The following is a 12,854-nucleotide window of genomic DNA, read 5'->3' as shown; positions in this document are numbered from 1 at the left end:
ACCACACACATATTAAGTTTTAAATACAGAACTCTGACTACGTTATCATTGTGGTGTAGCCTTATAGTAGCTTCTAGCCTGTAATGTATGGTTAGAGTCCGGCAACTTTCCCAAAAACCCCAGCTTTTGCCAGAAATCAAGGTTGGAGGACTCCAGATGTCATGCGTATTCCCTCTTGATTCTAGGAAACGTCAAACTGGGATACCTGGAAAATCTGGGGATTCTTAAAAAAAAAAATTATGTTATCCACATTTTTTTCAAGCCTAGGTACAGTATTGGCGTGTGGTTTACCGTAGCGTGGAGTGTCGCCCGGCGCGGGAGATGCTGTTCCCGCTGACGGGGGACGGGAAGTTACTCCCCCCGTGCAGGTCCTCTATGGATCTGCTCCAGGGCTTGTCCACCGACTTCTCCGGGTTGTTCTCCACGCTGTCGCCATCAAACCTGGAGACGGGAAACACGCAGGACAGGAGACTTAAGAGATCGTAATACATCACTGTACTCTCTGATCACAGTCCGACGAAGCCCGTGTCCCAAATGCCAACTTATTCACTTTTAAGTGTACTAGTCTTGACCAGGGCCCATAGGTAGTAAAAGTAGTGCACTACATAGGGTATCGAGTGTCATTTGGGACACAAGCCTAGTCTTTTTCACGCACTATCAGTAGGTAGAAGGGTATACAAATTCTGCGTAAGTGCAACATTATGGAGATGCTCTTATTTCAGATTTCAGCAGGGCAATAATTCCCAAATAGACGTGGCTATTTTCTAATGGAAAGGCAGGGGGCTAACTTGTACCAAGCGAATCAAGGTCAACACTCATTGATGGGGTAGCCATTTGATACTCGTTGGACAGACTAGTAACATAGGGTCCAAACGTACATTTCAAATGTAACTGAATCTACAAGCCAAACAGAGCAAAATGTCTACGTCCCAAATGTCACCACTATTCCCCAACGTAGTGCACTACTTTTTGACCGGGGCCCATTGGGTGTCCCATAGGGCTCTGGTCAAAAGTAGTGCGCTATATAGTGAATGGGATGCAGCCAGTGGTCCCAGGAACCGTTCGGTCACCACATTCGACCAGTGACTCGGGTGTTTCTGAGAACGAGGCAGCAGTAGCAGCATTGGTCGAGGAAATGCATCACTGATTAGGCAGAAAAGGGCCATTGTGCTCATTGTCTGGGCCTGCGCGAGACGAGGTCCATCTATAGGGTGAACAGAGCGAAGGGGGACTTACGTGACAGCGTACTGCGCAAAAGAAAGATACTCCACTAACACATCCAGGCCTTTGTTTTCGTCGTTGAGGAATTCTCTCACCCACCTAGAAGGAGAAATAACAGCCGGTGTTAGTCCAAGAACAACACTCGGCTCACACAAACAGTACGTGGGCCCACAGTGTGAGACACACGACAAACATCACACACACAGAACTGTCTGGGATTCAGCCATTTTATCGTTGAGATACACGTCAAGTGCTAAGGGTCTGAAACGTGATCTAGCTAGAATAAAAAGCTTGAAATAAGTCCTGGGAGGAGGAGGGGGGGGGGAGAAAGAGCGAGATTTTAGATTTCCCCCACATTTCTCTCACTCTCTTCCCATCAGTCACTGGGAGGAATAGCGATGAGCCGGTTGGGGGACTTCAAAGCTTTGGTGATGCCGTGGAATACGGCAACACGCACACATATATAAAGACACATAGGCAGCTCCCCTCTCTTCTCCTCTCTGCCAGGGAAGGCCTTGACAATGATCAAAAGACCATTTCTACCTTTCTAACCGCCACCAGTGTAAAAGTGGGCCACCTATTCAGCATGCTGGAGCTTTCATCTGCACTCGACAGCGACGGAAAACAGAGACGTCTTTTTGAGAGACAATACAGGATGTTTGACTAAAGACAGTCTCTCTCTCTCATTTATGAGCAAAGGACTCACCCGCTCACACTCTTTCTAACACTTTCTTTATTAGCGACTCCACCAGCATCGTGTCTATTTACGGGGCCAATTACTTTAACGGGCTGTGATTGCACCGAGCGTGACACACAGCCAGGCCTTTAGAAGTACTGTGACGATCACTAACAAGGGACGTGCTCGTCTGAGAGCAGGGTCCCATTCATTAGGCACTGAAGGGACGAAAAACGGATTGAAACACGGAGGGCTTTAAGCGGAACTGCGCCCTAATGAACTGGGCCCCTCAGTCTGACTATGGCGTGGCTGCATTCTGACTTGTGTTGCTAATAAAAAAAGGGATCATTTAAAGGGCATGGGGGCCCTTAATAGTAATGTACTGTAAAGGGAATAGGGTGCCATTTGGGACGCGTCGAAGGTGTGGAGGGGTGTGACCTGACTTTAAACAGGCACGCACGGTAGTCACGAGTCGTGACCACAACAGCAACAGTTTGATTCAGAATATGACAATGTAACTTGTCAACAATTGAACGAGGTGAAAACAATTGAAAGGCTGTGTTGTACTCAGTGCTTACTGAGAAAAACGCTATCTCCACTATCAGTAGACGCAAGACGTGTCTTCTCTGAAAAGGACTGATTGTTATGTAGCCTACTGGTCATCACACTGATTTCTTCTGGTGTCTGCCCCCCCTCCCACCTTCTTTATAACCGCCGCCCTCCCTCCCACTCCCTCAGTCTCTCTCTGGGAAAAGATAATGCTTCATTATCTCATCTAGATTAGGTCGATTATTAATGTAATCTAGCTTAGCAACATAAGGTCACTAAAACAAGGCACGAGATAATCCACGTAAACAATGCCCCCCCTCCTGGCTTTGTTTTGGGAGACAGACTTCCTCCAACGTGACTCGGCTTTGTGGTTCAGTGTGTGTATGTATGTGAGTGAGTGAGTGAGAGTGTGAGTGGGTGAGTGAGTGAGTGAGTGAGTGCGTTGGTGTTGTTGGGACCCTGAGATCCTGTAACCGTTGTTGTGTTATAGTGCCTGACTAGCTGGAGTCTGTGTATTGATGGTACAGAACTGTGGCTGTCTGGTCCCCTTTCTGCGACAGAGTCCCAAATGTCACCCTTTTCTCTATGTAGTGCCCTACCTTTGACCAGGACCCAGGTAGGGAATAGGGGGCCCTTTGGGACGCAGGCCCGTGTCTTCCTGTCCCTCACAACTGTCTGCCAGTGTTGCCTACCGTGTCACCGGTGACCTTGCCCCGTCCCATCAGCCCCGCTGCATCCTGCTGTCCCTTATCTTGCCTCATCCTGACTATAGCTCCCAGCATGCACCCCGGCTTCATTACTCCCTGGGACCACAGCTGACCTGGCATGCGTCCCAAATGGCATTCCCTTTATAGCGCACACCATTTCAACAGGCCCACAGGGAATAGGGTGCCATTTGGGACGCAGACAACACTTTCACATCCACACACACATATCAATTGCCACCCACCCTATGTGATTTGTCCTTAACGAAATTTCCAGTTCTCTCAGGACTTGGGTGGACTCCTGCACTCTCCGTCGGAATTTCTGGGGGCAAAGAAAGGGAATTATTATTAACGTTTCATCACTCTGGTCGGGCAGGTTATAAATCCTAAATCAGACAACAGACACCACCGCTGCCATTCCCGAAAGGGAAATGTCCTGAAGAGAATGTGTGTTTCCATGTCTTGAATAGGGCTGCACAAATCTGGGAACTTCCAAAACATTCCCTGGTTCTCCAGGAAATAGTTCCTCCTTATGGGACAATAGAATCTTCCGCACATTCCAAATGGCACTCTATTCCCTATGTAGTACACTTGTTTTTTTTAATGGGCCCTGGTCAAAAGTAGGCACTATTATAGGCAATAAGGTGCCATTTGGGATGCGGATATATTCAACTCATTAAATTGGTCCTGGCTTGTATTTGAGCTGCCGGGCCCTTTGCACACACCGACCGTAGATCCATTCTTTTCCTGTGTGCTGTTACCGTGGTTTTACCGCCGGGAGAAAATGCTCGGGGGACCGAAGTGTATGACCTGACCTGCATGTGAATATACTCTCTCTCTCTCTCTCTCTCGCTCTCCCTCTCTCTCTCTCCACACAAAAGCCCTGCGGCCTGTTGCGCCACAACTGTGAGGAGGAGGAGGAATAGAAAAAGCACAAGCGTGAGCGACGGGGCTCGCTAGCAGGCATTCATAATCAACGGCCAGAAGAATCAATGTTGCTCACTACTAGTTCAGAGGAAGAAATCTCAATGATGACAGAGAGTGAAATCATTGCATCACCAATGACATAGACCGAGGAGGAGGCTCCCAGTATCCATATCCACCCAGTTTGGCTGTGGCCTTGCCTTCCCGTTCCATTCTGTGCCCATAGTGCATAGTGTAGGGAATAGAGCGCAGTTTGGGATGCACCCTGTGTCTATCAGGGAGGAAACAAAGAGAGCTAGACTCAAGTGTTATAAACACAGAGAGTGAGAGAGAGCAGTACAGGGACGTTCCCATTGCCAGGGCTTCTCTGGGCTCGTAGTACTGGGCTGGGTGGAGGTGGTGTGTGTGTTTGGCCCATGTGGAGATGAGAAACAGAGTGTAATTGTATTAGGGAGGAGACCCATTGTGTGGAAATCAGAGCAAGTGCGAGGGCTACAGCGCAGACTCCTTGACACCCCCCGCCCACACACATACACAGTCACGTACACACATACACACCCCACTCCTCACTAAGTACTACCAGCTGTTCTACCAGCGCAGATCCAGAGAGAGCAGAGGAGAGAGGATAGAGAGGACAGAGAGTATGGGGATATAGAGGAGAGAGAGGACAGAGAGTAGGGGAATATAGAGGAGAGAGAGAGAGAGGACAGAGAGTAGGGGGATATAGAGGAGAGAGAGAGAGAGGACAGAGAGTAGGGGGATATAGAGGAGAGAGAGAGAGAGGACAGAGAGTAGGGGGATATAGAGGAGAGAGAGAGAGAGGACAGAGAGTAGGGGGATATAGAGGAGAGAGAGAGAGGACAGAGAGTAGGGGGATATAGAGAGAGAGAGAGAGAGGACAGAGAGTAGGGGGATATAGAGGAGAGAGAGAGGACAGAGAGTAGGGGATATAGAGGAGAGAGAGAGAGGACAGAGAGTAGGGGATATAGAGGAGAGAGAGAGAGGACAGAGAGTAGGGGGATATAGAGGAGAGAGAGAGACAGAGAGTAGGGGGATATAGAGGAGAGAGAGAGAGGACAGAGAGTAGGGGGATATAGAGGAGAGAGAGAGAGGACAGAGAGTAGGGGGATATAGAGGAGAGAGAGAGAGGACAGAGAGTAGGGGGATATAGAGGAGAGAGAGAGAGAGAGGACAGAGAGTAGGGGATAGAGGAGAGAGAGAGAGGACAGAGAGTAGGGGATATAGAGGAGAGAGAGAGAGAGGACAGAGAGTAGGGGGATATAGAGGAGAGAGAGAGGACAGAGAGTAGGGGGATATAGAGAGAGAGAGAGAGAGGACAGAGAGAGTAGGGGGATATAGGGGAGAGAGAGAGAGGACAGAGAGTAGGGGAATAGAGGGAGAGAGGGGGAGAGAGAGGGGGAGAGAGAGAGAGAGGACAGAGAGTAGAGAGGAGGAGAGATAGGATAGAGGAGAGAGAGAGAGGACAGAGAGTAGGGGGATATAGAGGAGAGAGAGAGAGGACAGAGTAGGGGGATATAGAGGAGAGAGAGAGGAGGACAGAGAGTAGGGGGATATAGAGAGAGAGAGAGAGAGGACACAGAGTAGGGGAATATAGAGGAGAGAGAGAGAGGACAGAGAGTAGGGGATATAGAGGAGAGAGAGAGAGGACAGAGAGTAGGGGGATATAGAGGAGAGAGAGAGAGGACAGAGAGTAGGGGGATATAGAGGAGAGAGAGGACAGAGAGTAGGGGGATATAGAGGAGAGAGAGGACAGAGAGTAGGGGGATATAGAGGAGAGAGAGAGAGAGGATATAGAGGAGAGAGGACAGAGAGTAAGGGATATAGAGAGAGAGGACAGAGAGTAGGGGATATAGAGGAGAGAGAGGACAGAGAGTAGGGGGATAGAGGAGAGAGAGAGAGAGGACAGAGAGTAGGGGATATAGAGAGAGAGAGAGAGGACAGAGAGTAGGGGGATATAGGGGGAGAGAGAGAGAGGACAGAGAGTAGGGGGATATAGAGGAGAGAGGAGAGAGGACAGAGAGTAGGGGGATATAGAGGAGAGAGAGAGGACAGGGGGAGAGTAGGGGATATAGAGATATAGAGGAGAGAGAGAGGACAGAGAGGACAGAGAGAGGGGAGAGGACAGAGAGTAGGGGGATATAGTAGGGGGAATATAGAGAGAGAGAGAGGACAGACAGGGGGGAGAGTAGGGGGATATAGAGAGAGAGAGGACAGAGAGTAGGGGATATAGAGGAGAGAGGAGAGAGAGGACAGAGAGTAGGGGATATAGAGGAGAGAGAGAGGACAGAGAGTAGGGGGATATAGAGGAGAGAGAGAGAGGACAGAGAGTAGGGGGATAGAGAGAGAGAGAGGACAGAGAGTAGGGGGATATAGAGGAGAGAGAGAGAGAGGACAGAGAGTAGGGGGATATAGAGGGAGAGGAGGAGAGAGGACAGAGAGTAGGGGATATAGAGGAGAGAGAGAGAGGACAGAGAGTAGGGGGATATAGAGGAGAGAGAGGACAGAGAGTAGGGGGATATAGAGAGGAGAGAGAGGACAGAGAGTAGGGGGATATAGAGAGAGAGAGAGAGAGGACAGAGAGTAGGGGGATATAGAGAGAGAGAGAGAGAGGACAGAGAGTAGGGGATATAGAGGAGAGAGGAGAGAGGGACAGAGAGTAGGGGATATAGAGGAGGAGAGAGAGGACAGAGAGTAGGGGATATAGAGGAGAGAGAGAGAGGACAGAGAGTAGGGGGATATAGAGGAGAGAGAGAGAGGAGAGTAGGGGGATATAGAGGAGAGAGAGGACAGAGAGTAGGGGGATATAGAGGAGAGAGAGAGGACAGAGAGTAGGGGATATAGAGGAGAGAGAGAGAGGACAGAGAGTAGGGGGATATAGAGGAGAGAGAGAGAGGACAGAGAGTAGGGGGATATAGAGGAGAGAGAGGACAGAGAGTAGGGGGATATAGAGGAGAGAGAGGACAGAGAGTAGGGGGATATAGAGAGAGAGAGAGAGAGAGGACAGAGAGTAGGGGATATAGAGGAGAGAGAGAGAGGACAGAGAGTAGGGGATATAGAGGAGAGAGAGAGAGGACAGAGAGTAGGGGATATAGAGGAGAGAGAGAGAGGACAGAGAGTAGGGGGATATAGAGAGAGAGAGAGAGAGGACAGAGAGTAGGGGATATAGAGAGAGAGAGAGAGAGGACAGAGAGTAGGGGATATAGGGGAGAGAGAGAGAGAGGACAGAGAGTAGGGGATATAGAGAGAGAGACAGAGAGAGGACAGAGAGTAGGGGATATAGAGAGAGAGAGGACAGAGAGTAGGGGATATAGAGGAGAGAGAGAGAGGACAGAGAGTAGGGGGATATAGAGGAGAGAGAGAGAGAGGACAGAGAGTAGGGGATATAGAGGAGAGAGAGAGAGGACAGAGAGTAGGGGGATATAGAGAGAGAGAGGACAGAGAGTAGGGGGATATAGAGAGAGAGAGAGGACAGAGAGTAGGGGGATATAGAGGAGAGAGAGGGACAGAGAGTAGGGGATATAGAGAGAGAGAGAGGACAGAGAGTAGGGGGATATAGAGGAGAGAGAGGACAGAGAGTAGGGGGATATAGAGGAGAGAGAGGACAGAGAGTAGGGGGATATAGAGGAGAGAGAGGACAGAGAGTAGGGGGATATAGAGGAGAGAGAGAGAGAGGACAGAGAGTAGGGGGATATAGAGGAGAGAGAGGACAGAGAGTAGGGGATATAGAGGAGAGAGGAGAGAGGACAGAGAGTAGGGGGATATAGAGAGGAGAGAGAGGACAGAGAGTAGGGGGATATAGAGAGAGAGAGAGAGGACAGAGAGTAGGGGATATAGAGAGGAGAGAGAGAGAGAGAGGAGGACAGAGAGGGGGGATATAGGGATATAGAGGAGAGAGAGAGAGTAGATAGAGAGAGAGAGGACAGAGAGTAGGGGGATATAGAGAGAGAGAGGACAGAGAGTAGGGGGATATAGAGGAGAGAGGACAGAGAGTAGGGGGATATAGAGGAGAGAGAGAGAGAGAGGACAGAGAGTAGGGGGATATAGAGAGGAAAGAGAGAGGAGGAGAGAGGGGATATAGAGGAGAGAGGAGAGAGGACAGAGAGTAGAGGGGATATAGTAGGGGAATATAGAGGAGAGAGAGGACAGAGAGTAGGGGGATATAGGAGGAGAGAGAGGACAGAGAGTAGGGGGATATAGAGGAGAGAGAGGACAGAGAGTAGGGGGATATAGAGGAGAGAGAGGACAGAGAGTAGGGGGATATAGAGGAGAGAGAGGACAGAGAGTAGGGGATATAGAGGAGAGAGAGAGAGAGGACAGAGAGTAGGGGATATAGAGGAGAGAGAGAGGACAGAGAGTAGGGGGATATAGGAGAGAGAGAGAGGACAGAGAGTAGGGGGATATAGGGGGAGAGAGGAGAGAGAGGACAGAGAGTAGGGGGATATAGAGGAGAGAGAGAGAGAGGACAGAGAGTAGGGGGATATAGAGGAGAGAGAGAGAGGACAGAGAGTAGGGGGATATAGAGAGAGAGGACAGAGAGTAGGGGGATATAGAGGAGAGAGAGGACAGAGAGTAGGGGGATATAGAGGAGAGAGAGGACAGAGAGTAGGGGGATATAGAGAGAGGATATAGAGGAGAGAGAGGACAGAGAGTAGGGGGATATAGAGGAGAGAGGACAGAGAGTAGGGGGATATAGAGAGAGAGGAGAGGAGAGGACAGAGAGTAGGGGGATATAGAGGAGAGAGAGGACAGAGAGGGGGATATAGAGGAGAGACAGAGAGGACAGAGAGTAGGGGGATATAGAGGAGAGAGAGAGGACAGAGAGTAGGGGGGGGAGGACAGAGTAGGGGAGAGAGAGAGGACAGAGAGGACAGAGAGTAGGGGATATAGAGGAGAGAGAGAGGACAGAGAGTAGGGGGATATAGAGGAGAGAGAGAGAGAGGACAGAGAGTAGGGGATATAGAGGGGATATAGAGAGAGAGAGAGGACAGAGAGTAGGGGGATATAGAGGAGAGAGAGAGGACAGAGAGTAGGGGGATATAGAGGAGAGAGACAGAGAGGACAGAGAGTAGGGGGATATAGAGGAGAGAGAGGACAGAGAGTAGGGGATATAGAGGAGAGAGAGGACAGAGAGTAGGGGGATATAGAGGAGAGAGAGGACAGAGAGTAGGGGGATATAGAGAGAGAGAGAGGACAGAGAGTAGGGGGATATAGAGAGAGAGAGGACAGAGAGTAGGGGGATATAGAGAGAGAGAGAGAGAGGACAGAGAGTAGGGGGATATAGAGGAGAGAGAGTAGGGGGATAGGGAGGAGAGAGAGAGAGGACAGAGAGTAGGGGGATATAGAGGAGAGAGTAGGGGGATATAGAGAGAGAGACACAGAGGGGGATATAGAGGAGAGAGGAGAGAGAGGACAGAGAGTAGGGGGATATAGAGGGGGATATAGAGGAGAGAGAGAGACAGAGACAGAGAGGACAGGGGGATATAGAGGAGAGGAGAGAGAGGACAGAGAGTAGGGGGATATAGAGGAGAGAGAGAGAGAGGACAGAGAGTAGGGGGATATAGAGGAGAGAGAGGACAGAGAGTAGGGGGATATAGAGGAGAGAGAGGACAGAGAGTAGGGGATATAGAGGAGAGAGAGAGAGGACAGAGAGTAGGGATATAGAGGAGAGAGAGGACAGAGAGTAGGGGGATATAGAGGAGAGAGAGGACAGAGAGTAGGGGATATAGAGAGAGAGAGAGAGGACAGAGAGTAGGGGGATATAGAGGAGAGAGAGAGGACAGAGAGTAGGGGGATATAGAGAGAGAGAGGACAGAGAGTAGGGGATATAGAGAGAGAGAGAGGACAGGAGTAGGGGGATAGAGAGACAGAGAGAGAGGACAGAGAGTAGGGGGATATAGAGGAGAGGAGAGAGGACAGAGAGTAGGGGGATATAGGAGGAGAGAGAGGACAGAGAGTAGGGGGATATAGAGGAGAGAGAGAGAGGACAGAGAGTAGGGGGATATAGAGAGAGGACAGGAGAGAGAGGACAGAGAGTAGGGGGATATAGAGGAGAGAGAGTGGAGAGGACAGAGAGTAGGGGGATATAGAGGAGAGAGACAGAGAGAGGGGGAGAGAGGACAGAGAGGAGGAGAGGGTATATATAGAGAGAGAGAGGACAGAGAGTAGGGGGATATAGAGAGGAGAGAGGACAGAGAGTAGGGGGATATAGAGGAGAGAGAGGACAGAGAGTAGGGGGATAGAGAGGAGAGAGAGGACAGAGAGTAGGGGGATATAGAGAGAGAGAGAGAGAGGACAGAGAGTAGGGGGATATAGAGGAGAGAGAGAGAGGACAGAGAGTAGGGGGATATAGAGAGAGAGAGAGGACAGAGAGTAGGGGGATATAGAGGAGAGGAGAGAGAGAGGACAGAGAGTAGGGGATATAGAGGAGAGAGAGAGGACAGAGAGTAGGGGGATATAGAGGGAGAGAGAGGACAGAGAGTAGGGGGATATAGAGGAGAGAGAGAGGACAGAGAGTAGGGGGATATAGAGAGAGTAGGGGGAGAGAGAGAGAGGACAGAGAGTAGGGGGATATAAGAGAGAGAGAGAGAGAGGACAGAGAGTAGGGGGATATAGAGTAGGGGAGAGAGAGAGAGAGGACAGAGAGTAGGGGGATATAGGAGAGAGTGGGGGGAGAGAGAGAGAGAGGGGGAGAGAGAGGACAGAGAGGGGGATAGGACAGAGAGAGGGGAGAGGAGAGAGAGGACAGAGAGTAGGGGGATATAGAGGAGAGAGAGGACAGAGAGTAGGGGATATAGAGGAGAGAGAGGACAGAGAGTAGGGGGATATAGAGGGAGAGAGAGAGGAGAGGACAGAGAGAGGGGGATATAGGGGATAGAGAGAGAGAGAGAGGACAGAGAGTAGGGGGATATAGAGAGAGAGAGAGAGGACAGAGAGTAGGGGGATATAGAGGAGAGAGAGAGAGGACAGAGAGTAGGGGGATATAGAGGAGAGAGAGGACAGAGAGTAGGGGATATAGAGGAGAGAGAGGACAGAGAGTAGGGGGATATAGAGGAGAGAGAGGACAGAGAGTAGGGGGATATAGAGGAGAGAGAGGACAGAGAGTAGGGGGATATAGAGAGGAGAGAGGGGGATAGAGAGGACAGAGAGACAGAGAGTAGGGGGATATAGAGGAGAGAGAGGACAGAGAGTAGGGGGATATAGAGGAGAGAGGGAGAGGACAGAGAGTAGGGGGATATAGAGGAGAGAGAGAGAGAGGACAGAGAGTAGAGAGGGAGGACAGAGAGATGGGGAGAGAGAGAGAGAGAGGACAGAGAGTAGGGGGATATAGAGGAGAGAGGAGGACAGAGAGTAGGGGGATATAGAGGAGAGAGAGGACAGAGAGTAGGGGGATATAGAGAGAGAGAGAGAGGACAGAGAGAGTGGGGAGGGGGATACAGAGAGAGAGAGGACAGAGGGGGATATAGAGGAGAGAGGAGAGAGGACAGAGAGTAGGGGGATATAGAGGAGAGAGAGTAGGGGGATATAGAGAGGAGAGAGAAGGAGGACAGAGAGTATGGGGATATAGAGGAGAGAGAGGACAGAGAGTAGGGGGATATAGAGGAGAGAGAGGAGAGAGGACAGAGAGTAGGGGGATATAGAGGAGAGAGAGAGGACAGAGAGTAGGGGGATATAGAGGAGAGAGAGGACAGAGAGTAGGGGGATATAGAGGAGAGAGAGAGAGGACAGAGAGGGGATAGGAGAGAGAGAGAGGACAGAGAGTAGGGGATATAGAGGAGAGAGAGAGAGAGGACAGAGAGTAGGGGGATATAGAGAGAGAGAGAGGACAGAGAGTAGGGGGATATAGAGGAGAGAGGACAGAGAGGACAGAGAGTAGGGGGATATAGAGGAGAGAGAGGACAGAGAGTAGGGGGATATAGAGGGAGAGAGAGGACAGAGAGTAGGGGATATAGAGGAGAGAGAGGACAGAGAGTAGGGGGATAGAGGAGAGGACAGAGAGGACAGAGAGTAGGGGGATATAGAGGAGAGAGAGGACAGAGAGTAGGGGGATATAGAGGAGAGAGGAGAGGAGAGAGAGGGGGATATAGGGAGAGAGAGAGGACAGAGAGTAGGGGGATATAGAGAGAGAGAGGACAGAGAGTAGGGGAGAGAGAGAGAGGACAGAGAGTAGGGGGATATAGAGGAGAGAGAGGACAGAGAGTAGGGGGATATAGAGAGAGAGAGAGAGAGGACAGAGAGTAGGGGGATATAGAGGAGAGAGAGGACAGAGAGTAGGGGGATATAGAGAGGAGAGAGAGGACAGAGAGTAGGGGGATATAGAGAGAGAGAGGACAGAGAGTACAGGGATATAGGGGGATATAGAGGAGAGAGGACAGAGAGTAGGGGGGATATAGAGAGAGAGAGAGGACAGAGAGTAGAGAGGGGATATAGAGGAGAGAGAGAGAGGACAGAGAGTAGGGGGATATAGAGGAGAGAGAGAGAGGACAGAGAGTAGGGGGATATAGATGGGGAGGAGAGAGAGGACAGAGAGTAGGGGGATATAGAGAGAGAGACAGAGAGACAGAGAGTAGGGGATATAGAGGGAGAGGGGATATAGAGGAGAGAGAGGACAGAGAGTAGGGGGATATAGAGGGAGAGAGAGAGGACAGAGAGTAGACAGGGGATATAGAGGAGAGAGAGGACAGAGAGTAGGGGGAGAGGAGAGAGAGAGTAGGGGATATAGAGGGAGAGAGGAGAGTAGGGGATATAGAGGAGAGAGAGGA

General features: G+C 50.5%; 1 protein-coding gene across 7 annotated transcripts in view; it reads right to left on the bottom strand.

Moving 5' to 3' along the window:
- LOC115139874 (formin-like protein 2) overlaps positions 1-12,854 on the bottom strand; it is a 119,774-nt gene that overhangs the window by 34,664 nt on the left and 72,256 nt on the right. For all 7 annotated transcript variants that reach the window (XM_029678202.2, XM_029677844.2, XM_029678112.2 and 4 more), the window contains exons 4-6: positions 3,396-3,472; positions 1,237-1,320; positions 292-441 (exon numbers count right to left, since the gene is read on the bottom strand). In XM_029678202.2, coding sequence (XP_029534062.1) covers positions 292-441; positions 1,237-1,320; positions 3,396-3,472 — 311 coding nt within the window. The remainder of the gene's footprint in view (positions 1-291; positions 442-1,236; positions 1,321-3,395; positions 3,473-12,854) is intronic.

This window comes from Oncorhynchus nerka, linkage group LG1, assembly GCF_034236695.1.
Source record: "Oncorhynchus nerka isolate Pitt River linkage group LG1, Oner_Uvic_2.0, whole genome shotgun sequence".
NCBI classification, from domain to species: domain Eukaryota; kingdom Metazoa; phylum Chordata; class Actinopteri; order Salmoniformes; family Salmonidae; genus Oncorhynchus; species Oncorhynchus nerka.
The sequence above is the reverse complement of the archived record's forward strand: the minus strand, read 5'-3'. Positions and strand labels throughout refer to the sequence as shown.